At 37.3% G+C, this 27,666-nt stretch overlaps 1 protein-coding gene across 1 annotated transcript in view; it reads right to left on the bottom strand.

The window, feature by feature from the left end:
• Positions 1-9,621: 9,621 nt before the first annotated feature.
• Positions 9,622-27,666, bottom strand: part of LOC143034374 (glypican-5-like) — a 77,482-nt gene continuing 59,437 nt past the window's right edge. Inside the window, exons 2-6 of the mRNA XM_076200337.1 lie at positions 25,716-25,827; positions 24,752-25,016; positions 14,310-14,430; positions 10,186-10,414; positions 9,622-9,887 (exon numbers count right to left, since the gene is read on the bottom strand). Of these exons, the coding sequence (XP_076056452.1) occupies positions 9,784-9,887; positions 10,186-10,414; positions 14,310-14,430; positions 24,752-25,016; positions 25,716-25,827 (831 nt within the window). The 3' untranslated portion in view covers positions 9,622-9,783. The remainder of the gene's footprint in view (positions 9,888-10,185; positions 10,415-14,309; positions 14,431-24,751; positions 25,017-25,715; positions 25,828-27,666) is intronic.

Genomic DNA, 27,666 nt, shown 5'->3' with positions numbered 1-27,666 from the left:
ATTTTTTTTTTCTTAAAACCTGTTTATTTCTCTCGGCTCTGAAATTTAATTTAGCTGTGCAACCTACCATTCTATGGTCACTACCTATGTTGACTTTATTTAAGACCGTAACATCGTTAACGCTCTTGCTCCCATCTCCTAATATGAAGTCTTCTTCGTCTTTTGTTGTTCCATTTAGACTTCTCCACGTCCATGTACGACCTACACGCTTTTGGAAGAAAGTGTTCATTGTTCTCATGTTGTAATTCTCTGCAAAATTGACTAACATCTCGCCTCTGTCATTTCTTTTACCTACTCCAAACTTAACAATGCACGACTCATGTCCCAACTTCTTCCCCACTTTAGGATTTAAGTCGCATATTACCAACGTGTACTTATTTTTTCTTGATCCATTACCTGACTTAAATCATAATAGAAGGACTCAATTTCATCGTCTGATAAACTACTGAACTTGACTACGTTACCAACAACCTCTCGGTTTATCAAGAATCCTACTCCACTAGATTTTTTTTTTGTCCTTACCTCTATAGTAGAACAGGTGGTGACCATCTTGCAATTGCATAAGCTTTTCTTCCGTCCTTCGGACTTCGCTTAGTCCTACGATGTCCCACTTGATGTGGTCTAGTTCTTCCATGAAACTCTTCAGCCTGTGGTCTTCTGAAAGAGTTCTTACGCTGTAGGTACATATCTTCATTTGCTTCATGCTGTTTAATGTCCAAGGCTTGGATCTGCTTGGACAGTGCTTACTCACATTCGATGGCACACTGCCCGCAAGCACACGAGGCAATGCGGCTGGACCTTTAGGAGACCATGATCCAACAGGAACGCCCTGTTTTGTTTTGGTTGTAATATTCATGATTGCTATGAAGGAATTTTTGGCAGTAATCTCACCTCTTTGCCAAATGGTTTCTGGTGAGATATTTCTCTGGTGTCACCGTATTCATTATATTCGATGAAGCCCTATATATCTATAGGGTGCCCAATGGTCCACGCCGTCATTATGACGGTGCCCCATATATCTATGAGAAATTTCCCTGTTCGCCATCAGGGACGTGCCAGTTAGCAGTGGGTCCTATGACTGTGTGAGCTGTTCTTTGTCTGGTCTTTCTCACAAAACCTGTTTGATATGGGTGACCCTGTAGAGATTTTCTCTCTATTGACATAGCTCTTGTAATCATTAAGATTCTCAAGCCTATCCACGACGTTAAAGTGTCAACTCTCGGATATATATATAAGGGGGAAAAAGTCTTGGTATATGTATGTATTTATATATATATATATATATATATATATATATATATACACATATATATATATATACATATATATATATACATATACACTTACACACACACACACACACACACACACACACACACACACACACACACACACACACACACACACACACACACACACACACACACACACACACACACACACACACACACACACACACACACACACACACACACACACACACACACACATACACACACACACACACACACACACACACACACACACACACACACACACACACACACACACACACACACACACACACACACACACACACACACACACATATATGTATATATATATATATATATATATATATATATATATATATATATATATACACAAATATGTATATTCTTTATTCATTTACTGTTGTTACCTAATGTCTTTATTGTGTTCTCTTTTTTCATATGATAATTGTATCAATTTGAAAAAATAAAAATAAAGCAGTTCAGATTAACTCAGCAAAGTAATGATAAAGACTGGTATATTTTTTGTTAAGATACATAAAAATGTAACCCCAAGGTTCTCGATATAGGAATATCACTGTATCAGGCCAGGTTCTTCCTGTCCATGATCCTAATCCTGGTTGTAGAACCGCTCACCAAAGTAGAGAATTTGTCATCAAATGGTACATATTCCAACATTCTGAAGAGTGGCAAGTAATGTATGAAAAAATGAGACATCGTGATGCTTCCGACTGGTATAGTGTAATGAAAACAAAATTGTAGTTTAATCAATTTATATTAAAACCAAAATAATGAACATTCAGTCACATTTATCAACCACAATACCTTATTATTTTTACTTTTACACCATTACTATTAATATTATAATCATTTTCATTATAATTAGATTTATTACTATTATTCTTATTACAGGTTTACTATTAATATTATTAGATACTAACATTTTACCAACTGCAGTAGGATTTCTATACATCACACAAGAATGATATCACTAAAGCTTTCGGATTTCCCTCATCATCATTATCACATCTACATCAATTCATCAACATAATAATATTCTTCTTTACATTCATATTGTGATCAGTTTTACATCTATAACAATTCATGCTCTTAATTATAAGTAGTATTATCATCATTATCAATGTTTACCATCGTTTTCCTATTGGTCAATACAGCAGGAGTGACTAGTTTCCATGGTTACACCCTTATTTACCTTTTTCTCTGTCGTGTGTGACTGTGAAGACCTTTTCTTTGCAGACTTGATCAATGGGAGGACGAAGATTCGAAATTTGCTATATGGATTATTAACAGGACTGGGCTCGTCAGTCAGTGCTCAAGTGTCATCAAGGTAGAATGTTGTTTTCATCTCTGAATTCATTAGTGGTAGTCACTCAAGTTCACAACTATGCATACTCTCTTATGACTAAGGCCATCTTAAATTTGAAGACTGGATTATGTCGTCTTTCTTTTTTTTTATATGCGACAGTTTCGAGTTCTTTTGATGACTTAGACTCGAGACCTCGTCCCATAAATGCTCAGGATTTAAGGACAAAGGTTACTGTAACTGCCTATCCATGATCTAACCACTTCCCTTTTTTTGACAAAATGTCTTTCAGATATCAAACCTTCGCACGACAACACCGTTCTTTCCAGATTCTGTTTGGGTTCAGAACAAACGATTTAGTGCAAATGAGGTGTGGTCTCTGGACCGAAATGGGTCTTGATGAATGGTCCTATTCAGTCCTGAGTCTACACTTTGACTGCATAACCGTTTGTCCTTAACTGGACTAAGAACCACAAATCAATGTTACCGATCTAAAGGAGTAACAGAGTATTATTCGTAACGTCGCTTGTCCTTAGCCAAGAATGTCACTGTATTAATAGGGTCTTTAAAGAAAAAAACATACAGTTTTGAGACATGTGAATATGATCTAATGGTCAATGAAGTAATTTTGGTAAAAGTTTCAATACCTTGCTTATCACAACAAAGTAATGTCGTAGCACATTGGTAAAAATTATACTAATGACCCACATTCGGAGAGGAGTAGGCAAAAGTAAAAAGATCCATATATTTCGATCACTATGATCCTCTTCATCTGCTGAAGAGGATCACAGATAGTGATCGAAATATACGGATCTTTTTACTTTCGCCTATTCTTCTCCGAAAGTGGGTCATTAGTATAAACTTGCTAATGTTATGAAGTTGTCTTCTTTTCTAATATTATAGTGTGCATGGCTATAACCGTAACCAGTCTTCTCGTGATCTTGAGATTCCTAAATCTTGGCCACCACAAAGACAGTGATTTTAAATGCCTTTTTGATCATGACCTTAATGACATTAAAGTACTCTGAACGAAGTTCCTTACTATCTGTGATTGGTGCAGTGGAAGTAGTCGGGCAAGTAGGGCCCGGATGTCATGCACGCTATGAAATCACTTGCAACTTCATGACGACACAAGAGAGGACGCCGTGATCTTGCTGGTAAGGTTGAGGGTTGTAAATGTATTGTCGCACAAGACGGACTGTGTGATGTCAGATAGAAATAATGATGTTGAAGATGGAAATAGCGACGTCAGAGATCAAGAAAGTGATGTTGGAAGAATGATATAGCAACACGAGGCTAAGGAAAGTGATGTGGTAGGTCGGATGTAGTGATGTTGCGGTAATGCAGTGATGTTATACTCAATGTGATGTGATGCTGATATGCTCATAATATTGACAGACATCCTAAATGTGATGCTCTAGTTTCAACAGTGAAGTCTAATTGATGTAGCAATGTCAAAGATTGATGCGGCGATGCCCAATACTGGTGTAATCTATTCACACAGTGATGCAGTGATCGGGAGGAACAGGATGGTGATGTAGCGCAGTAGCGTTTGATTGCGTCACAAATGAAGCAATCAACAAATTGTAATGAAGTTATTGGGAGGGCGGGAACAAATAACTCTCTTGTTTTCTACATATTCAAAGGCATCACCTCGTTTTGATTCTTGGCTGCACTTCATTCCGAACAATCTCATGGCGCGGGTGAAATATCAAGACCCGGAACAAGCATATTACACATCAGAGATGTAAATGAAGAAACGACACAAGCAATTACCAATATATACATCACCTCAGTGATACAGAAGTTTTGCCGAGTGGATAACACAAGTGGTACATATGTGTCTGACCAAATGGGCATTGAATATACTCTGAATGGGAAGATAACTCAAAATGTTCCAAGTATGGAGGGGAACCAAACTAACTGCAGATGAATAAGCAATGCAGAAGATAATGATATCTAGGCAAGCATAAGAGCGGACACATAACAAAGTGAGTTTGATAATCGGGCATAAAACGATTGACTGAATGAAACTGGATAAAGCTTTTCGGGTATAAATGAGAACCAGTCTATAACTTCTTCCATTATCTGGTTACCCATAGGGTGTGGCCGGCAAAACCAGCAGCGTTGTCACGTCTAAACCATTTCCAAAGAAAACGGGGAAGACACCGTTTTCTTTATATTTGCATGTATAACCAGTACGACTGACAAAGGATGAATGAGTGACCCGCGCACCTGTGACTCAGCGACCCCACCCCCCTAGCCCTAGGTCGGGGCCAGGGCAACGTCGCCTGACCTGAGATGCCACACCGTTTAACAAGTCTCTTCTTTTCTTTACATGTATAACAATTACTCATATCACCTACCATTTATTGAAAAAATCAATATGCATTTAGAATATTCCATGTTAACATACTCGGGGTAGTGGACAGCTTCGGGTATATGCTAAATGTTTTGATTCAGTACGCGACAACACGGCAGACAACACCTTGTGGGTCACAAAATAATGGAAATAGTATGGGAGAACGCAAGAGGGTGACTCCGCTGTTCGGGAGGTCACTCTAAAGTCCTACAAATGCGGACCAAACTAACCATCAAGAATGCTCTAGTCTTGGAATCTATTTCTGGTTGACATTCAGTATTGTAGTCGTCTGTGCAACCATTTCCTATCCCGACAAGCAAGCCCACGTAAGATCTTCAAGTCTACCCAAGCCTATCGGCTTGTGATAATGAAATTCAGCTGATTGTACCTTTACTAGACGTCTCGTTTCCGGACGATCAGCAACGGGGATAACTGAGCTCAGACGAGATAATGCTTGTGCAATATTCAAGTTCAGACATTAATATTCACGTGTGATTCTGAAATCACGTAAGTCGATCTGATGTGACTAACCTAACCTGATTTGAAAGGATTTTTACAGAGTTAACCACGGTGATCACCAAGTTACATACACTTAACCCATCCCCCCCCTGCCCCATCTTTTTTTTTCTCTTTTAGTCTACCTAGGTATACTGTTAGTATTTGCGATAGCAAAAGAACTAAAAGCAAAAAAATTCGGAATTCGGTAAATTGTGATTATACATATATATAAGGAGACAGGATTAGACCTTAGATTCGACTTCCGCATTATTAGTTAATGACTGCTAAAACAGAGAGTTGTTGGTTAAGCCTAAATAATCCGTTTTCCAGAACAGAAGTTGCTTCGAATCTTCTGACTCATCTATAGACTGTTTGGAAATACCCTTTCTTGACGTCTTCTCAATGACTCTCCGTGACATTTGTGACGTCATGACATCCGGGCCAGTTCGCAATTGATGAAACACGCCTTTCAACTCTTATCACAGTTGGATATGAATAACGCTTAACACGGGACAGACCTAATGATCGCACAATAGCGGCAGCAGCAGCAACAACAAAGCATCACTCTCTCGTCCTTTTGCTCACATTCTCTTTCCCTCTCTTTCTTAAATGTCCTGAAAGTGTGACAGTCCCCCTGTGAGGTTCATGTGAGAATTATTTTTGTTGTTCCTTTTTATATATTTGTTTGTCTGTTAACTATTTTTTTGGGGTAACGTTTCGAAGGCTGAGAGCAGAAGTTTTTCTTTTTGAGGGCAAGACGTTGATCGTGGGAATAGGACGGTTTAATAGGTAAACACACAGAATAAAGAATAAGAGGCAAGTGATTATACGTAGTACATTGAACTGCATGGAGCATTCGCATCGAAAACGATGAGTGACGATGATTCAAAGACCAAGCCAGCCGTGGTGTAGGTACAAGTTTGGTTTAGAGAAGCGACTGTGATGGGACGATTTTTTTTTTCTAGTGGATGAGTTTCTAACATTTCCTGATCTTCTGGTGTCTGCCTTCGAAAGGAGGATATGCCATCACTTCCGGACTTGAGTAATGGCAGAAAAAAAGACAGCAGCAGCAGCAGCAGCAGAAGCGGCTACCAAAACAGTGTCACTCAACGTGACTGAGACCAAAAAATAAATCTTATGTACAACATGCTCTTTTACAAATTGTAACGCGTGGTCTGACCTGTGTCGTCTGTATAAAAGATCTCTATAGAGAAAGTCGCCTTTCCTAACATCTTCAGCTGATATGTTGTTTTACCAGAGTGGAAATGACTTTTTCATTTTTGTCATAATTTCATCTGCGGGTCTTTCCTTGTTAGATTGATTTTGAATGAAATATTCTTCTGATACGTGATGGGCTACGTCATATCACTTGGTCTTTGTGTGAATATTGTTTATCTTCTTGCGACACTGGTTGAGAGGTAACTGAATTTTACGGCATATCTTGTAGTGAATGAATAACTGATGCTTTTGTATTACTAAACGCTCTGAATGTCTACTTAGATTATTATAGATAACGCCACTTTTAGTAACAGGATTGTTTGTAATTAAAAACACTAACAATCGAGAACACGTTGCAGCTGTCAATGTTATTGCTTTATCGAGTTTCGGGTCGGGTTGCATTCTTCTCTTGCCTGTTTTGGCAATGTACAGAGTTTAACGAAACCAATTACTTGAAAGGGGAGACAGGATCTGATTACATGAGCTTCTTCCGAGCTCCTTCCATTACTTAACTTTTGTATCTTTGTGTGTGTGTGTGTGTGTGTGTGTGTGTGTATGCGTACGTGTGTGTTGCGACTGGTGTTGACTAATCATTACGCTAATGTTCAGTTGCTGCATATGAAACCACTTTGATTAAACATGAACCTCAGTAATGAAACTTTGATTGGTTCGTAGAATCCCTGGACTCCTCCCACTATAACCATCTGTTACCAATTATAAATTCCCGGGCAATAAAAGTTGCCAAAGCCACCGAACAAGTGGCTCAAGACATGTCTTTGGTACAGACGCTTGGCTATCACACCCTCAGGCGTCTAGCGAAAGCGTCCGGCCAATTTGGTCACAGGGGGACATTGTCCTTAGGGACGCGATGGAGGAGAGGAAGAAACAAAGGAAGGAAAACCTAGAAGAAGAAGAAGAAGAAGAAGAAGAAAACAGGTGGAGTAGGGAAGAGAGGAGGCTTGATGCGGTGCTATGGGCTATGGTATTGGAAATATCTTGTGGTATGTACAATGCACCTCACCCGCCTTCGTTCCCTCGGCTCGCTATGCTGCCTCTCCCAGATTAATCCCAAAAACTTGTGTCGTCATTTGACGAACCTCTTCTTCTTTCTCTTTCAAATTCTTTTTGTAAAATTACTTTTTTTTCCTGCTTTTGTTTCCTCTCTTCCTCTTGCACTCTTTCGAACATCACATGAATTTTTAGCACAAAATCAAAACTGCTCTTCAGGTGAACTGTAGAGAGCGAACCTAGTAATGCCGCTTATAAGAGAGCGAGGGATTGGAGCTACTTTGATATATAATTCACTGTGGACACATAAAGAGCGAGTTTTTTCTATAATATTTACATAAGTGACTAATTACACTTCTTATTTCCCATTTTCTTTCATTACACTCTTTTACACTTCAGATTATTACGTTTTACCTTCGCATATTTTTTTTTTCGTTTTGTTTTTGCTGTGTGCTGTATCATGATGTAATGTCTAACTATATAACTACGTTGTTGAAAGCCTATTTTTTTTGTCTATTGCTTGACGAACTTGCTCATTTGGAAATCATTCATGTAACGACGCGATCTTAGGGGAAAGTGCAGGATGTGATTGATATACCTGAAAACAACGTATGGCTATCTAATTGCAATTACGCAAACCATCACTTCCATGATGTGGTTTTATTATGACAGTTATTATGGAACTGATCCAAGGGTCTAGAGGTTAGTATACACAACATAATTTATGGGTCTCAAAGCAAACGGAGCTCGTTTTTCTTATCACGTCGTTACATTGAATTGGCGAGGAATACATACATACATACATACATACATATATATATATATATATATATATATATATATATGTATATACATATATATATGTATATACATATGTATATGTTTATATATATGTATATATATGTATATATATATATGTATATATATATATATATCTAAATATATATATATATATATATATATATATATATATATACATATGTATGTATGTATGTATGTATGTATATTTGAATTACGAGCCGGTGAAACGACAATCTCCAGTCCCCATTTTCTGACCCAACAATCAATCACTCAAACATTCTTGCGCAGACACAGACATACAAGTACACACACATTCTCAAGGCATATTTGCGTACTCATTAACCAATCTTCAAGCGTCTGACGTTAAAAATAAAATCTATACAGTATCGACAACGTGTACCATATGACCCTAGCGCGGACATCCCCCTTGTCCGCAAAATTCCTCAGATCACAAAAAACAAAAAAACAAAAAACATTACGACGATTTTCCCGCGCCGCAAAGAGAGAAAAAAGTAAAGAAAAAAAAGAAGAAAAGAAAAGAAAAAAAGCAAATACTGCGACTTCCGACTCTGGCCACAAAAATATATATATATAAAATAAAATGAAAAACAGAAAAAAAAAATCCTCCGCCTAACGGTTCTAGGATGCTGTGACTGAAATCTATATAGAATGGTCATACAATTCCTATGGCACGTCCAGAAAATATAGATATTTTACGCAAACAATTGTATTTCAATAGCAGTCCACATCTACTGTATGTAATCCCCAGTCATGTTTAGTATTTTGAAACCTGATCCCATATGACAAAAAAATTAAAACGGGAACGCTATGACGTCACCAGGTGGTCGACCTATGGTCTTGTAAGGATTTTAACGTGAAGGATGACACCGACAGCGTCTCCCGTTCATTTCCTCTTCTGTTATTGATGTCAGTTTTCATATCTTGCTGTTCATTTTATCTATATTTCGACAACTTTCTTTTTGTGCGGCGTGTCGATGACTGATGTTGGTCGAGTCGGCAGTTTGCGTAAAGACGCGCCATACTGTGAGTGGGTGTCTCTCCGGATTTGCAGAAGCCGCTTTGACGACTGCAGTCGTTGTACGGACGAACCCAAGCATGGCGACAACGGCTGCAGGCGTGACGGCGACGACTACAGGCAGAGACACGACGACTGCAAATATGGCAGCGACGACGACTTGGGACGACGACTGCAGGCATAACAACGACGACTGCAGGCTTAGCGGCAATGGCTGCACGAAGAATTGTGGCGACTGCAGGAAATACGGCAACAATCTCGGAACTCAATGGAAACTGAGGTGGAGAAGGAGAGTCAGCACGCTCGCCAGCACCATGAACACGTCCTGGGTAACCACAGTTGTGGAGGAAGCTTGTTCAGCTAAAGGTGCTGCAAAAGAAGAGTCAAGCATGAGTCTCATTCCAGTTACAGAAGGAACCAGTTAAAAAGAAATGGCCAATGATAAGCTAGTTGCATAAAAATAACCTTTAAAAATCCCCTTGGCTTGGCATGTTCAAAATTACTGGAAACGAAACCATAAACTAAAACATGCACTTTATCAAATCTGAAATGTTATTTCAATTTTTACACCCTCATATGGAATCACTAAATAGTGAAGCGGTTTGGCATCTAACTTCTAGTCATATTATGATTTTTCTATATCCATAAAAAAGACGAATGCACTTACGGGCGGCTTTGTCGGGTATGACTGTAGATTCCCCTGATCCTTCTATACCAGACCCCAATTCAGCCATGCTGTCTTCGTCGTCGTCATTGGGGCTGTCCTCGTAGTAGTTTCCTCCATATGGGTAATCGTCCCGCCCGCTGATACCAGATCCAGAGCCCTGAACGTTAGTGTATTCGTACGCATGTTGGGACTGCGCTTCAGGCATCCAAGACAACTTGGATGTCACGTCCTGTGTGCCAAAGAATCAATGAATAAATAAAGTTGTGAGTGGATAACTTCATAGAATAAGTACAAGTGTGGGTGGGCATGCTTAATAGTTTCCGGTGCAATCGTGTGTTGCATAAATTTACTGTTGTTGCAGATCCCAAATGATCATTCAGTTGAAGGATCGACCCCAACCTGAACGAGATCTTCACTGATCAAAGCCCCACTCAGGCATACGTCATTTCCTCAGTAGAATAGGATCATCTGGCATTTGACATGGCAATACATGACGGTAACCAATAGACTGTAGATAACATAGTTTCTGTACAGAAATTCTTTGCTCATACAGACACATTCACCCATCTACACACACACACACATACACACATGAACTAAAATCTAAGTTTGATAACTGGAACCATACATGGAGTTGAATAAAGTTATGTATACTACAATTAGGTTAACACACACACACACACACACACACACACACACACACACACACACACACACACACACACACACACACACACACACATCACACACAAATACACACACACACCAGACATAATGAGAATTGTGGAGACAAAATTGAAAGGTTCTATATCATCAAGTATGGTGGGACAAGGTCTATACAACCATTGGTCGAAAAATAGAACGGATAAACAGGGGGGAGGAGTCATGTTATTGACTAGAAAGGGCTTAAACGTGATAAAGATAACAGAAGGTAAAGATAAATTGGAAATGATCACGATTAAAGTTGAAAATAGTATTATAAAAAGCAGAAAATTTATAGTAGTATATGTGCCCCCAAAAACACAGGCCTGGTCTGATAGCGATCATTCAAAATTACTGGAAGACACAATGAATGAATTATCTGAGGTACTGATAGATGGAGGAAACATAGTAATTATGGGTGACTTTAACCCAAAAGAAATAAATTGGGAAGAAATGACAATAAAAGATGGAGAGGAACTATGGGGCAACATTCTATTGGATCTGACCATTGATTATACATTGACTCAATGGGTCAAGACAAATACCAGATATAGAAACAATAAAGAACCATCGAGATTAGACCAGATATTCACTTCTGAGCCTGAAATGTACAACAAAACGGACTTTGTAAAACTTAGAAAAAAATTCAAAACGCTAACTGGGAAAAAATTTCAAATAAAGAAACAAAGATGGAAGAGAAATGGAACTCTTTTCAAGAAAAATACAAGGAGGGAACAGAAAGATATGTACCTAAGAAGAAACAAAAAAGGGTTTACATAAAGTGTTGGTATAACAAAAAGTGTAGTGATGCTAAAGATAGAAGAGACAAAGCCTGGAAAAGATGGAAAAAAAAATGGCAAACATACATCAAACTGAGAAATGAATATGTAGATATACGTATAGAGGAAAAAAGAAACTACGAAAAAATATAATAAACAACTAAACTATTGTACATATATGTAAATGACAAACTGAAAGATAATCATGAAATAGTGAAATTGCGCGAAGGAAATAAAGAATATATAGAAGATGTAGAAATGGCTGAAGTAATGACCAGGCATTTTAGGTCTGTATTTACAATTGAAAGCTCACAAATTTGGGATGAAGGACAGCGAGAAAGATCCCCCGAAATGAAAGAAATAACGGTGACACAGAAAGAAATAAGGGACCAAATAAAGAACCTTGACGTCAGAAAGTCATACGGGCCTGATGGAATTGCGAACTGGATATTGAAAGAATGTATAGATGAACTAACAGACAAAATAAACAAGATAATTGACTTCTCACTCAAATAAGGAAAAACACCATAGGATCGGAAAAATGCAAATATTGTACTAACATACAAAGGAGTAGACAAAGCAAATCCAGCAAACTATAGACCGATATCCCTTACAAGCGCAATAGCAAAAATATGCGAAAAAGTTATTAAAAATAAATGGATTAAACACTTGGAAGGAAAAAATACTAAATCCTAAACAATTTGGTTTTAGAAGTGGAAGATCATGTACTACAAACTTAATATGCTTTTACTCAAGATTAATAGAAATAATACAAGAAAGAGACGGATGGGCAGATTGTGCTTTCTTGGACTTACAAAAGGCTTTTGACAAAGTACCACACAAAAAGCTACTAAGAAAAATTGAAACAATAGGTGGAATACAAGGAAAATTATTGGAATGGATGAAAGATTTCTTGAACGGAAGAAAAATGAGGGTGGTACTTAGAGACAAGAACTCAAATTGGGAAGATATGATAAGCGGAGTCCCCCAAGGCTCTGTATTGGCTCCGATAATGTTTGCTATTTATATAAATGATATGGATGAAGGCGTGGAATGTTATATGAACTTCTTTGCAGATGATGCGAAACTATTAAAGAGAGTAAGTACAGAGGAAGACTGCAAATCTTTTCAAGAAGACCTGGACAAAGTCTGGAAATGGAGTCAGAAGAGTGAAGTGAACTTCAACATTAAGAAATGTAGTATAATGGAATTTGGAAAAAGCAAAAATAGAATCTCGGGTCAATATAAAATTGGTACAAAGGAAGTTAAAAAAGTAAACTCGGAAAGGGACCTAGGAGTAACTATCTCAAATGACATGACACCAGACAAATATGTGAACAAATTGGTCGAAGAAACTTTTAACTTATTAAGATCAATGGAAGTATACTTTGACTACATGGGTGAAGAAATGTTAAAGAAAATACTAGTTACACTAATAGGACCAAAATAAGAATACGCAGCGTCACTATGGACACCTAGTACAAAAAAATATAAAGAAACTAGAAAGAATTCAAAGAGTAACGACAAAGATGGCACCAACACTTTGCAATATGACTTACGAGCAAAGATTGGATAAACTAAATTTACCAACCCTGGAACAAAGAAGAGAAAGAGGTGCTTTGCTAACTATTTACAGAATTATGAAAGGGATGGGAATTCTTGTTAGGGTCGACCTACTAAGATGAAATAGAAGAAATACAAGAGGACACGAGAAGAAACTTAAGAAAGACAGTTACAGAAGAGATCTGAAAAAGAACAGCTTCCTACACAGAGTGATAGATATCCGGAACAAACTGAATGAGGAAACAGTGAGTGCTAAAACTATACATGACTTTCAGAAAAAAACTGGATGCGGAAAGATACAATAGCGGGTTACTACGAGCATAGTTCTCTTCCCGCAAAATACAACTAGGTAAATACAACTAGGTAAATACACACACATACAAACACACACACACACACACACACACACACACACACACACACACACACACACACACACACACACACACACACACACACACACACACACACACACACACACACACACGCACACACACACACAAGCAAGTACAAATACACACACAGGAGCCCACAGATGTGACATACTTGTATAGTCTTATTGAATAGACCACAATCATTACAGGCTAATGGATTATATATATATATATATAGATATATATATATGTATATATATATATCTATATATATATATATGTATTATAAATATATGATATATATACAGTATATATATATATATATATACATATATATATATATACAGTATATATATATATATATATATATATATATATATATGTGTACATATTCGGAAAAACGAAAAAATTGCAATCCAAGTATATCCATGTGTATGTAGTATATACACATATGCAAAGACAATCCCAATATGAGTCTGGTAGTCAGCGCACTCTTCCCCCCCCCCCGATTCCTGAGTCTAAAAGAAAAGAAAAGAAAGAAAGAAAGAAAGAAAGAAAGAAAAAAAAGGGGGTGGGTTCCGTCAAACCGTTCCATTCCATTTAACATTTTACAACACACAAAGGAACTCTACGGTAGTATTCTTGCCCCCACCCCACCTTCCAACAGGGCGTTTATATACACATTAGACTAAACTAAGCTACATACCCTTTTGAATCCATGCAGAGTGTCTGCCATGCTGTAAACGCGAGTGTCTGGGCGACCGATTCGGACTTCTGGGTTGTATTTCTGGGCAGACACGCCGTGGCCGGCAACAGTTTTCGTGTACCTGAAAGAAAGACACATCATGTAAAGAATTGGCGTTAAGGTAGGGGAAGATGTGTGTACAGAAGTTTGTGTTTACTTGTGAAAAAGGCTGTTAAAAAAGTGTTTTGCTATAGTATTGGAAGACGGTTGTTAAGCTCAGGGAGAATTTTGAGAGAATGTTTTCCACTTACAGTAAAGTGAGTGCTGGACACAGCTTGTTGCGGGGCATTCTAAATTGCAATAATGATAACTGTTGCCTCAAGTCCCATTGTCGCGGGCAATAGTTCTCCGTCCCTCCCGTAGATCATGTGTATATTATATATATATATATATATAATATATATATAATATATATATATACATATATATAATACATATATATATACATATATACATATATATATATATAATATATATATATACATATATATATATATACACACACACACACACACACACACACACACACACACACACACACACACACACACACACACACACACACATATATATATATATATATTATACATATAATAGTAATGATGATTATACTAATCTATATATCTGTATACCAAAGGCCTTTTCGCTTTTATAAGAGAGGTAGTCAAGTCAAAAGACATATACCCACTCCCATTTCACTCCCACTAATTCCATTCCCATCCACCACCCTTCCCTGTCTCTCATCTTAGCTTCTCGTGGATGACAAGTCATCCCTGTATCCTGTCCAATGCCCTGGGTCAGAAGGAAGGCAGCAAGACACAGTACATACAGAACAAAGCCGTTTCACTTAATTGGCGACCCTCATTCTCTGTCCCCTCATGCAGACAAAGAGAGGGGAAATATCTCTTAGGGCTACGTCAAAACATCATTCACACATAACCACTCTCCACTCTCCACTCCCCCCCTCCCATCACTACATCACATTATCATCTATACACAGCCATTCCCCACTCACCCCTATATCCTGCCTTCTCCCTTATTTGCTAAGCAGACACCCTTCTAACTCAAAACGCCTTTCATCCCAGCCATCCACCTCATCCTCGGTCGTCCCCTCAAGTTCACTCCCCTCACCTCTGCCTTCCACAACTCTTTCACTAGTATTTCTTCATTCATTCTTTCCATATGTCCAAACCATTCCAATATTCCTTAATCAACCCTATCTGCCATTTTCTTTTCCACCTCAGCTCTCCTCCTCACCTAGCTTCTCACTGTATCCATCTTTGTAACTCCGACCATACTTCTCAGACATCTAATCTCAAGCGCATTTTAACTTTTCCTGTCTATCTCTCCGAAATTGCAAATCTCCGCTCCATACGATGCCGTCGGCACAATCACCACTTCATATAATCTCATTCCACTCATCCCCAGATGCCTATTTCTCATGATAGTTTTTATCCCCACACAATTTACCTCCACCTCCGTTCCTCCCTTTCCTGCCACATGCGACCTCAAATATCTAAAACTATCCTCTCTTCTTTAGACTTACTTCGAACTCACTGCCCTCCTCTGCCATTGTACATTTCATCACCTTTCTTTTACCCACATTTACCTTCAGCTTTCTCCTATCGCACACATTCCCAAACTCCGTCACTAACTGCCTTAATCACCACTCTGACCCTGCCACAAGTGTCATCAGCAAACAACAACTGGCTCATCTCGTATTCTTCTCAATTTTCTTTAACCATCTCCAGTCCCCTGCCATCGCATTTACCTCCCGTACCACCCAATCTAATAATAGTAATGGGGATGGATGATGGTAATAGTAATGATAATGATCATCTATCTATATACGAAGGGCTTTTTCTCCCTTATATGGGAGGTAACCTAGTCAAAAGGTAAGTACCCACTCCCACTCATTCCATTCCCATCTGCTACCCTTTCCTCCTCATCTTAGTTGCTGATGGATGACGAGTCATCCTTGTATCCCGCCCACTGCCTTGGGTCGGAAGCAATGCAGCAAGACACAGCACATCCACAGCAAGATTGCTTCACTTAATCGGTGACCCTCCACTCATAAAAAAAAAAAAAAAAAAAATTTGGCTGCGTCAAAATATCATTCATACATAATCACTCCCTAACCCCCTCCCATCCCCTCCCTTACATCACAGCATCATCTATACACAGTCATTCTCCATTCACCCCTATCTCCTGGCTTGTCTTTTCCTTGCTCAACAGGCATTCTCCTTTTTCTCAGCGTCTTTTTCACCCCATCCATCCATCTCATCCTTGGCCGTCCCCTCAGGTTCACCTCCTCCACCTCTGCCTTCCACACCTCTTTAACTAATATTTCTTCACACATTCTTTCCATGTGTCTAAACCATCCCAATACTCTTTCATCAGCCCTATCCACCCCAGCTCACCTCCTCACCTCCTCCTTTCTCACTCTACCCAACCTTGTAACCCGTACCATACTTCTCAGACATTTTATCTCAAACACATAAACTTTTCTTCTCTGCCTCTCTCAAATTCCATGTTTCTGCCCCATGCAGTGCCATCGACACAATCATCGCTTCATACAGTCTCCTCTTTGTATCCATTCCCAAATGACTATTTTTCATGACACATTTTATTCTCCTAAGGCATTTACTTGCTTCTCTCAGTCTATAATTTACTTCCACCGCTACCCCTCCATTTCCTGCCACAAAAGACCTCAAATACCTATTTACTTCCTCCAGCCTCTCTCCGATAAGACTTACTTCCAATTCGCTGACATCCTCTATTCACATTTACCTTCAACTTTCTTATATTGCATACCCTTCCAAGCTCCGTTCCTAACTCCAGTAACCCCCCTTTGACCTTGCCACAAACGCAGTGTCGTCAGCAGACGACTTGTTCACAACCCAACTTTCTACATTTCCTTTAATCATCTCCAGTCACCTACCCAATACCCTTACCTTTACCTCCCGCACCACCCTATCCATGTACACATTGAACAGCCATGGCGACATGATACATCCCTGACACAGTCCCATCTTTACCTCAAACCACTCTCTCTCCATTTCCAATTCAACACAGGCTCTACTAATCTCGTAAAAATTCTTGACTACCTTTAACAGGTTTCCCCCAATCCCATATATCTGTAGAACCTCCCACAGTGCCTTTCTGTCTACTGTCATGATCATTTTCCAAATCCATAAAGGCCTCACCACAAAGATCTGCTTCACAACAAAAATCTTTCCTATACCCACACTCTTCCTCACCAATTAATCCCTCTGTTCCTCTCCTAATCTTCTCAATTAAAACCCTCACGCATGCCTGAAAGACAGGCATATGACAATGAAAATAGCAATGATCATGAAAATAGTATCGATAGTGATAATAGTAATGATAACAATAATAGTAGTAATGACAAAAGTAATGATAATAATGATAATGGCAATGTAGTTCAGTTTGAAGCTTTAAGAATCATTTAGATAAATACCTAAGTAAGATGCTGTAATGATTATAATTTATCTTATATTATTTGTTTTTGTTTTGTTATCGTTTGTCTGTCTGATTTTCAATTATTATTAGTTATATGTCAATTTATTATTTACTATTTACCTGTTTGTTTTTTATTTTAACTATACCTATGCATTTATTTATGTATTTTATTTGTTATTTACATTATTATAGTTTTTATTTATTATTTTATTATTAATATGATTTTTTTTTTTTTTTTTTTTTTTTTTCATCCGACCTAGATATGGATCAAAAGGTCTCCTGTCGGCATGCTCCGCCTTTGTAATCCTTTGTAATGATAATGAAAATAGTAATTACAACGAAAATAGTAATGTTAATAGTAATAGTGATGATAACGATGACAGTAATAGTAACGATAATGGTAATATCAATAGGAATAATAATGGTAATATTAATGATAATGATAATAGTAATAATCATATTGGTAATTATAATAGTAATGATAATGGTAATCATAATTGTATTGATGATGAATGGTAATGGTAATAAATGGCAATTGTAATGAATGATAATGGTAATGGAAATGGATGGTAATTAGTTATAATTTATGGTAATTAATTGTAATTCATGGTAATGAATTGTAATAGTAATGAATGGTAATATGTGGTAATTAATGGTAATGAATTGTAATAGTAATGAATGGTAAAAGATGGTAATTAATGGTAATTAATTGTAATAGTAATGAATGATAATGAATTGTAATACTAATGAATGGTAATGAATTCTAATAGCAATGAATGGTAATGAATTGTAATAGTAATGAATATTAATGTTGCCATATTTACTTTTTATACAATTTTACAATTGTTGCCATGCTTTGGTTGGGTAAGGTTTTTCGACTCAGTTGGTGAGGATGACAGGAGACGCATCTATTGTAGTTGGGAAGCGTGAGATCCATTGTCCGAGCAGATGTTCGGGCGTTTGACCCGAAACGCTGGCAAGGTTTATTGTCTGAGCAGGTGTTCGGGCGTTTGATCCCAAACGCTGGCGAGGCCCATTGTCCGAGCAGGTGTTCGGGCGTCTGACCCAAAAGGCCTAGTCAATTGGAATGTCTCTTGGGAGGAAAATTCGGGACAATGGAGAATCTCTTTAGAATTGTTTGAAGATGTAGAATTCACTTTCGCAGCATATGCGTGCGTGCGCGCATGTGCACACTGGACATCTAAAGAGCTGACAACATATGCTCGGCTCAGCTATCACTCACTGTCCACAGTGAGATTGATACTCATGGAAGATAAGAAGTAATACAAGACCTGTGCAAAACCTTGGTATGAAAATATATACGCATGATGTTGAAATAATGGTGCTATCGGGAAATGTTCATGATTAAAATTAAATAGACTTAATTGTATGAGCATACGAAGTAGATATTATTTCCATTCACCTAAGCAAAATGCACTTTTATGAAGTTGTCGCTCGATTTCGAAGATTATAGCAGGGGAGGGGAACTGGAAGTTTTGGTGGAGAGGATTGGTGATGGTCCTCTATTGCAGGGGTAGTGTGAGTTTGTAAAGGTACAGTCTCTATGTCGAGGCCGCGGGGGACTCTTTAGATATGATCTTTGTGCAAGGCGGTCTCTTTAAGATCTTGCAACTTGAGTGCTTTTACTTTGTTCTTTGACTCATGTCTAATGATACGATAGGGTCCAGAAATTTTCTAGGAGAGCTTCGATATGGGGGTGTGCTTAAAGGTATAAACAATGTCTCCAATTTCATAGGTACAAGCTCTGGCTGATTTGTTATGCAAACGAACCATACCGTCCTTAGTTTGATGAAGAGTATTATGGATTCTTTTGAAAAGATGATTGAAATGTGTTACTTTGACCTTGACATAATCATTGAAGTTGTAAATGGGAGGTAATTCTGAAAGAAGAACATCATATGGGAACATTTTGTCCTAGCCAAAGAGGACAAAATGAGTTGATTCCGATATTGACTTCTTAATGGAACTATTTATGCAAGCTTGAGTCATGTGGACATGTTCATCCCATGAAGGGTGAAGATCTGAAGCAAGGTGTCTACGAACACTGAGAATCTATGTATCGTGGCGTTCAACTAAGCCATTTGAGCTAAGATGATAAAGAGTAGTGTTGTATTTTTTTTTAAAGTAATTACAAATGTGCGAAAGAATCTCATTGTTGAATTCAGTCCCGTTGTCAGAAATCAGAGTTTTGGGTATAGTGAAGGGGCGTAAGAGTTTGTCAAAAAGGGTCTTTGCTACGTGTTGTGCTGTTTTGTCTGGTAGGGGGAAAGAATACACAAAATGAAAGGTGGTCATGAATACACAAAATGAAAGGTGGTCATGAACTCTTGTATGATAAGGAATCAGCGGGAAAGATTTTCTGAGATTTTTCTTTTCTTTGAAGAGGTGTAAGATTGGTTGATGGTCTGTTTATATGTGTATTTCGTAACCAAGGATGACCTATTTGGAATGTTAGAGTGCGTATATAACCTTGTTAAGTGTGCGACTCGTATAGGAAATTGGCATGAGTTTTGTACCATGTTGTTGCATGAGAACTGCGCCAAGTCCTGTGTAGATGGCATCTGTGTTAATTGTGAAAGGAAGCTTGTGGTTTGGGAAGACAAGGACGGGTGTTGTGGTTAAGGCTTTCTTTAGGCTTTCTCTTGGTCAGGTGTCCAAATGAAGGGAGTGTCCTTCTTAAGTAGTGAAGTTAACGGTGCTGCTATACTAGTGTTATCTTGAATGTAACGTCTGTAAAATCCTGACTGACCCAGGAATGAGTGTATGTGTTCTACAGAAGTAGGGCGTGGGAAATCAATGACTGCCTTGACCTTGTCCTGCGAGGTTAAAATTCCTTGTGAAATAAGGACATGTCCTAATAAGCGCATTTCTTTCTGAAGGAGCACTTCTTAAGCTTTAGTTTGAGACCTGCTTTTGCTAGTCGTGAGAAGACAGTGTGTAGAGTGTGTAGATATTTGCTAACATATTTGGAAGCGATGATCATGTCATCGAGGTACATAAACACTTAATGACCTATGAGACCTGCAAGTACTGTGTACATAAGTCGTGTGAACACTGAAGGAGCTAGTCGTTTGAAATGATAATGACCTGTGGGTGTGCTAATGGTTGTCAGAGGCCTAGACTCTGGAGCAAGGGGGATCGGGATATATCCAGACATAAGGTCTAAGGTCGTGAACACTACGTTGTTTTCATCGATGGAGTGAAAGATGTCTTGTAATACAGGGGTGGGGTGTCTGTTTGGTATGGTGAGCTTATTCAACTCTCTGAAATCTTCTACAGGGTGGAAGGAACCATCGTGTTTAGGAACAACATAGAGAGAGAAATCACATTCGCTGATTGATGGTTCAATAATGTCTTGCGCAATCATATCTTGGATAAGGTCATCTACAATCATGCGTTTACTGTGTGGCATTCTATATGTGGGAATGTAACGTGGTTTAGAGTTCTCACGAAGGGGTATATGATGCTGAATAAGATTAGTGACTCCAAGGGGTTCATCTGGAGTATTAATGGTATGTCAGAAATGTTGCAAAGTGCAAGCAAGTCTGCTTGTGCATCAGGGAAGTCTATGGGGTTGAAATGTGATGCATCAATGGGTTCTTTTGCTGTGGGCGCGTCGGAAATTGTGGTACAAAACAAAGAAGTTGGGGATTTGTAATCCACGACTTTGATGCGTGAAGAACATACTTAGAAATTGCAAATGTTTGCACCAACTGAGAGATGCAAGGAGGCGTTTGTGTCATTTTCAATTAAAATGCAAGTATGACCTTTCTTTGATGTAGAGCTGATGGCTGAAACCGGGGAAATGCCACTGATACCTCAAGTTTCTAGCATACGGAGTATATCGGTGTCTTGTGCTTGAAAAACTCGTATGTGTATCTTTGTATACTCACAGTGTCTTTGGGCTGATACGCACTGCGTGAGTCTATTTGAATGTAGATAATACTTCCCAGACTAGAGTGGATTTGTTGTTGAATTCCTCAAGAGGGGCAAAAAGAGAAGGTGTGCTCAGGCGGTGAAAGATTAACTATATTTAATGGGTGTTTTGTCCTTGGTTTTGCTGATTTGGAAGTGCGGAGGAGTTAGTGCGTCTGTTACATTTGGAACGCAAGTCCACATCTGTCAGTAAGTAGCAGAGTTAGAGTCCTGGGAAGGGGTTTGTGTGAACGTGCCATCTATGCTAGCAGCTGGTGCATCCTCGTGTGATGAATCAGAGTGAATGTGAATGGGGGGAGGGGTGCTAGAATTAACTGACGTGTAATCATGTTCTGCCTGCTCGGCCAAGTTGATGTGGTTGACTTTGTGGGACGTTGCTGATGACAATGCAGGGAGGAAATGATTTGCATAAATGATGCCATTTTGAACAGGGTAAATTATTATGTTATGTTGCTTCATCAATGAACCCATGAGGATATCAAGTAACTGGAATGGCTGGAAAGATGCACTGCTGGAAACAGGGGGAGGAATTAGTACAGTATTGGCTGGTGAGTGAAAAAAAATGTGTATCACATGTACACACACAAAATGAGAAAATAAGAGAAAGGAAGACGGAGATCTTGCGAAGCTAGATGCGGAGAGTTGGAGAGCATTGAAGTGTTGGCTCGTAAAAGATGAATGTTGGAGCGTTGGCTTGTAGAAGATGATGGAGTAGGAGGTCGTCCAACTCGGTTGTAGCGTGGAGGCGGCAGGCTTCGTGGATACTGGAGAAGGCCGCGAAGAGGGGTTTCCTCGAAGTAGATGCTGGACGATGAAACGAAAAGGGGTTACTTCGTAGTAGATGCTGGACGATGCAACGAAGAGGGGTGGCCTCGTAGTAGATGCTGGACGATGCAGCGAAAAGGGGTTACTTCGTAGTAGATGCTGGACGATGTAGCGAAAAGGGGTTACTTCGTAGTAGATGCTGGACGATGCAGCGAAAAGGGGTGGTCTCGTAGTAGATGCTGGACGATGCAGCGAAAATGGGTTACTTCGTAGTAGATGCTGGACGATGCAGCGAAAAGGGGTTACTTCGTAGTAGATGCTGGACGATGCAGCGAAGAGGGGTGGCCTCGTAGTAGATGCTGGACGATGCAGCGAAGCAATGCAGCGGTGCTTCGTAGCAGTTGTTTTAAGAAACGGTCAGACAACTTTATGGATGGGGATGACAGGTGGTAATGGACATGGAACTGGCTAGTGTAGGCCTCATGGTCTCTTGCAGTCTCCTTCATTCTCTTGTTCTTATATTCTTATGCCGGATGAAGAGTAGAGTGGTGAGTTGGGAAGTGGCTATGTTCAACCAGAGTGTAGATTTCTGATGTATATTCTCAGCACGTGGAATCCTCTATTCCGTAGCCGTTATCGTAGAGTTGTTGCTTCGGAGATGGTGTTGTAAGTGGGTTTGTATCTCCTAGCTGCCGCCAGAATGTAGATTTGTAGTTAATATCTACACTTGTTTCTGGTTTTGGAGAGGCAAAGTCAAAGCGGTCTCTTTGCTTTAATGTTCTAATCTTCTCTGGTTTATACATACATGCAACCTCCGAAGAAGACTCGGGGAGGGGGGTTGCCAGAATAGATATTTTATAGGTACAAGTAGGCTATTGCCATATTTACATTCTTAAATATAATTTTACAAGTGTTGCCACATTTTGATCGGGTAAGGTTTGTCGAGTCGGTTGGTGAGGATGAAAGGAGACGCATCTATTGTAGTTGGGAAGCGCAAGGACCATTGTCTGAGCAGGTGTTCGAGCGTTTGACCCGAAACGCTGGCGAGGCCTATTGTCCGAGGAGGTGTTCGGGCGTTTGACCTGAGAGGCCTAGTCCTCTGGTCACTGGAGACAATTGGAATTTCTCTTGGGAGGAAAATCCGGGACAATGAATAATCTCTTGAGTATTGGTTGAAGATATAGAATTCACTTTCACATCATATGCGTACGTGCGTGGGTCTGCACGCTGGACATCTATAGGGTTGACAATAATAATCATAATTGTAATGAAAATGATACTAGTAATAATAATAATAGAAATGATTGATAATGATAATAATGGTAATGATAATGGTAATAGTAAGTATATGGTAATAGTAATGATAATGTTAATAGCAATGTTTAATTATATTGGCAATGAAAATGGTAATAATGATAATAGTAATTATGTTGGTAATAGTGATAGTAATGCTAATAGTAATAATAATTATCATGATAATAGTAATGATAATAGTAAAGATAATAGTAATGATAACATAACGATAATGGTAATATTAATGGTAACGATATAAATGATAATGATGATAGCAATAATAGTAATAATAGTAATGATAATGATAAAGATACTAGTGGTGATAATGATAATAGTATTGGTAATAGTAATAGTAATGATAATTGTAATAATGATCATGATAATAGTAATGATAATGATAATAAAGATAACAGTAATGATAATATAATGATAATGGTGATAATGTTAATTATATAAATTATATTAATGATGGTAGTAATAGTAATAATTGTAATGATAATGATACTGGTAATTATTGATAATGATACTACTGCTACTACTACTAGTACTACTACTACTACTACTACTACTACTAATGATAATAATAACAACAACAACAATAATGATAATAGTAATAATAGTGGTAATGAAAATAGCAATGATAATGAAAGTGATAATAATCATAATGATAATAAAAATAACAGTAATAATAATAATAGATAAGTAAAGATATTCTATTGTCTATGTTAAACTAGTGTACGTCTTTTTCTATGACACTGAATTGCAGAAGGAAGAAAAGGCCTGAAATGTGGCTGGCTTGCCCAGACAACCAGCATCCATCTCAAGAACTGAACAAAACCATCCAACTTTCCCAACACCTAAAAAAGCTGAAGACCCTAAGGACTTCGACTGCTCTGTCTACTTACTTCGCAACCTTGACTCCGTTCCAACAGACTTCGGGCTCGACTTCGCCTGTGCTAGTGGCGATGTTGGTGGCCCCTGCGCTTGCATCGTTCTCGGTGACGTCAACGCAGAAAGTGTCTGGGAGTCCGGTCCACCAACCCCTAGAAGCCTCGAGAGCCCTGCGGATGGCGGATGTGTTGTCCAGAGCGCTGAAGACGAGGGACGTCTTTGAGTCCTTGTCCTCCTCCGCGCGGAAGGCCATACTGTTGGTGTCCTCTTCGAAGGTACCTGTTCGAAGGAGCGTGGATATCTTATCTGTACAGACGCCCGAGCAGGTTCAGGACTAGCAGTCTTGGTTCATATACATGTGACCTGAGTTTACTACCCCAAGTTGGGCACTAACGTTATGTGTATTAGCCCCCTACCAGTCTCGCCTGATGCCCTATTTAGACAGCACACACACACACACACACACACACACACACACACACACACACACACACACACACACACACACACACACACACACACACACACACACACACACACACACACACACACACACACACACACACACACACACACACACACACACACACACACACACACACACACACATACACACACACAAACTGAATAATCAACTTTAAAGTGATATCTTAACTTTTTTCTTCTGGCTAATTTCAAATGAGTTCAGTCAGATAGGATGACTCCTTCCCCTTACCCAAATAATTGCATGCACTTTATATATATATATAGATATAGATATATATATATATATATATATATATTATATATATGTATATATATATGTATATATATATATATATATATATATATATACATAAATCTATCCATTTATTTATTTATTTACGTAAGTATTTATTAATTTGTTTAATTATTTATTCATTTATTACAATGCACGCAAGAAAAAATACACATTCCTATTTTTTTTTGTTCACAACAACTGTAACAAAATAAACTTACCTTTTTGGTTGTGGTGGTTGTGATTGTGGTTGTGGTTGTGGTTGTGACTGTGGTGGTTTTCGTGAGTGTGGTTGCTTCCTTCGCGTTGGGGATGACCGCATTCCTTGTGTACCTGCGGACAAAAACAAAACCTTTAGAATAAAGTCGCCATGTTTAGCAAACCGAGAACGGTCCTCAGATTCATCGAGTCATCCAATGCTAGCCAGAATAAAGGAAATAAATAATTCAAGATAGGAATTAATCTTTCGGTAAAGATTATAATAATAATAATGATAATAATAATGATAATAATAATAATAATAATAATAATAATAATAATAATAATAATAATAATAATAATAATAATAATAATAATAATAATAATAATAATAATAATAATAATAATATAATAATAATAATAATAATAATAATAATAATAATAATAATAATAATAATAATAATAATAATAATAATAATAATAATAATAATAATAATAATAACATATAATAATAACAATAATAATAATAATAATAATAATAATAATAATAATAATAATAATAATAATAATAATAATAATAATAATAATAATAATAATAATAATAATAATAATAATAATAATGATAATAATAATGATAAAAAAAAATAATAATGATAATAATAATAATAATAATAATAATGATAATAGTAATAATAATAATAATAATAATAATAATAATAATAATAATAATAATAATAATAATAATAATAATAATAATAATAGTAATAATAATAATAATAATAATACATACATATATATACCAAGGCTTTTTCCCCCTTACAAGGGAGGTAGCCAAAAAAGGAAAGGCATAAAAACACTCCCACCCATTTCACCCCCAAATACACTCCACACCCCTCCCACCCTTCCTCTCATCTGAGCACCTTTGAAAAGAAATGATAATAATAATAATAATAATGATAATAATAATAATAATAATAATAATAAAATAATAATAATAATAATAATAATAATAATAATAATAATAATAATAAATATAATAATAATAATAGTAATAATAATAATAATAATAATAATAATAATAATAATTATAATAATAATAATAATAATAATAATAATAATAATAATAATAATAATAATAATAATAATAATAATAATAATAATAATAATAATAATAATAATAATAATAATAATAATAATAATAATAATGATATTAATAATAATGATAATAATAATAATAATAATAATAATAATAATAATAATAATAATAAATAATAATAATTATAATAATAATAATTATAATAATAATAATAATGATAATAATATGATAATAATAATAATTAAAATAATAGTAGTAATAATAATAATAATTATAATAATAATAATAATAATAATAATAATAATTATAATAATAATAATAATAATAATAATAATAATAATAATAATAATAATAATAATAATAATAATAATAATGATAGAAATAATAGAATACAATAAAATAAATAAATAAATAATTAAATGAATATAAAAAAATATGGTTTCCCATCCGGCGGTTTCTAGATTCCGAAAACTTGTTTCGAATATATGAGAGTTCCGAATTTCAGAGATTTCCAATAGAGAGAATCTTCAAGTTACCGCCTTCATCGACCCCCTCAACACTGTGACGCACTGTTGCGGCAGACGATTTTATTACTCATTTGTGGGGTGCTCGTCTAACTTACTGTACTGACATCCCCTCTCCCAGTCACCCGAAAGCAACACACGAAGACACACCAAACATACCATAAGACGATTCTCCCTAGTAAAACATCCAAAGACACAACTCCACTTTCTTCAAGAAGACACACAAAGACACAGTCTCCCAGTGTCCTCTGTGAGGCACCCGGAGACACAAGCTTTTTCAGAAAAGGTTTCTGGGTGTGTCTCATATAGAAAGCTGTGTCTGGGAGTGTCACTTCAAGGAGTCCAGACACACAC

Source organism: Oratosquilla oratoria, chromosome 2 (genome assembly GCF_046742065.1).
Source record: "Oratosquilla oratoria isolate Oo_2021 chromosome 2, ASM4674206v1, whole genome shotgun sequence".
Lineage (NCBI taxonomy): Eukaryota > Metazoa > Arthropoda > Malacostraca > Stomatopoda > Squillidae > Oratosquilla > Oratosquilla oratoria.
The sequence above is the reverse complement of the archived record's forward strand: the minus strand, read 5'-3'. Positions and strand labels throughout refer to the sequence as shown.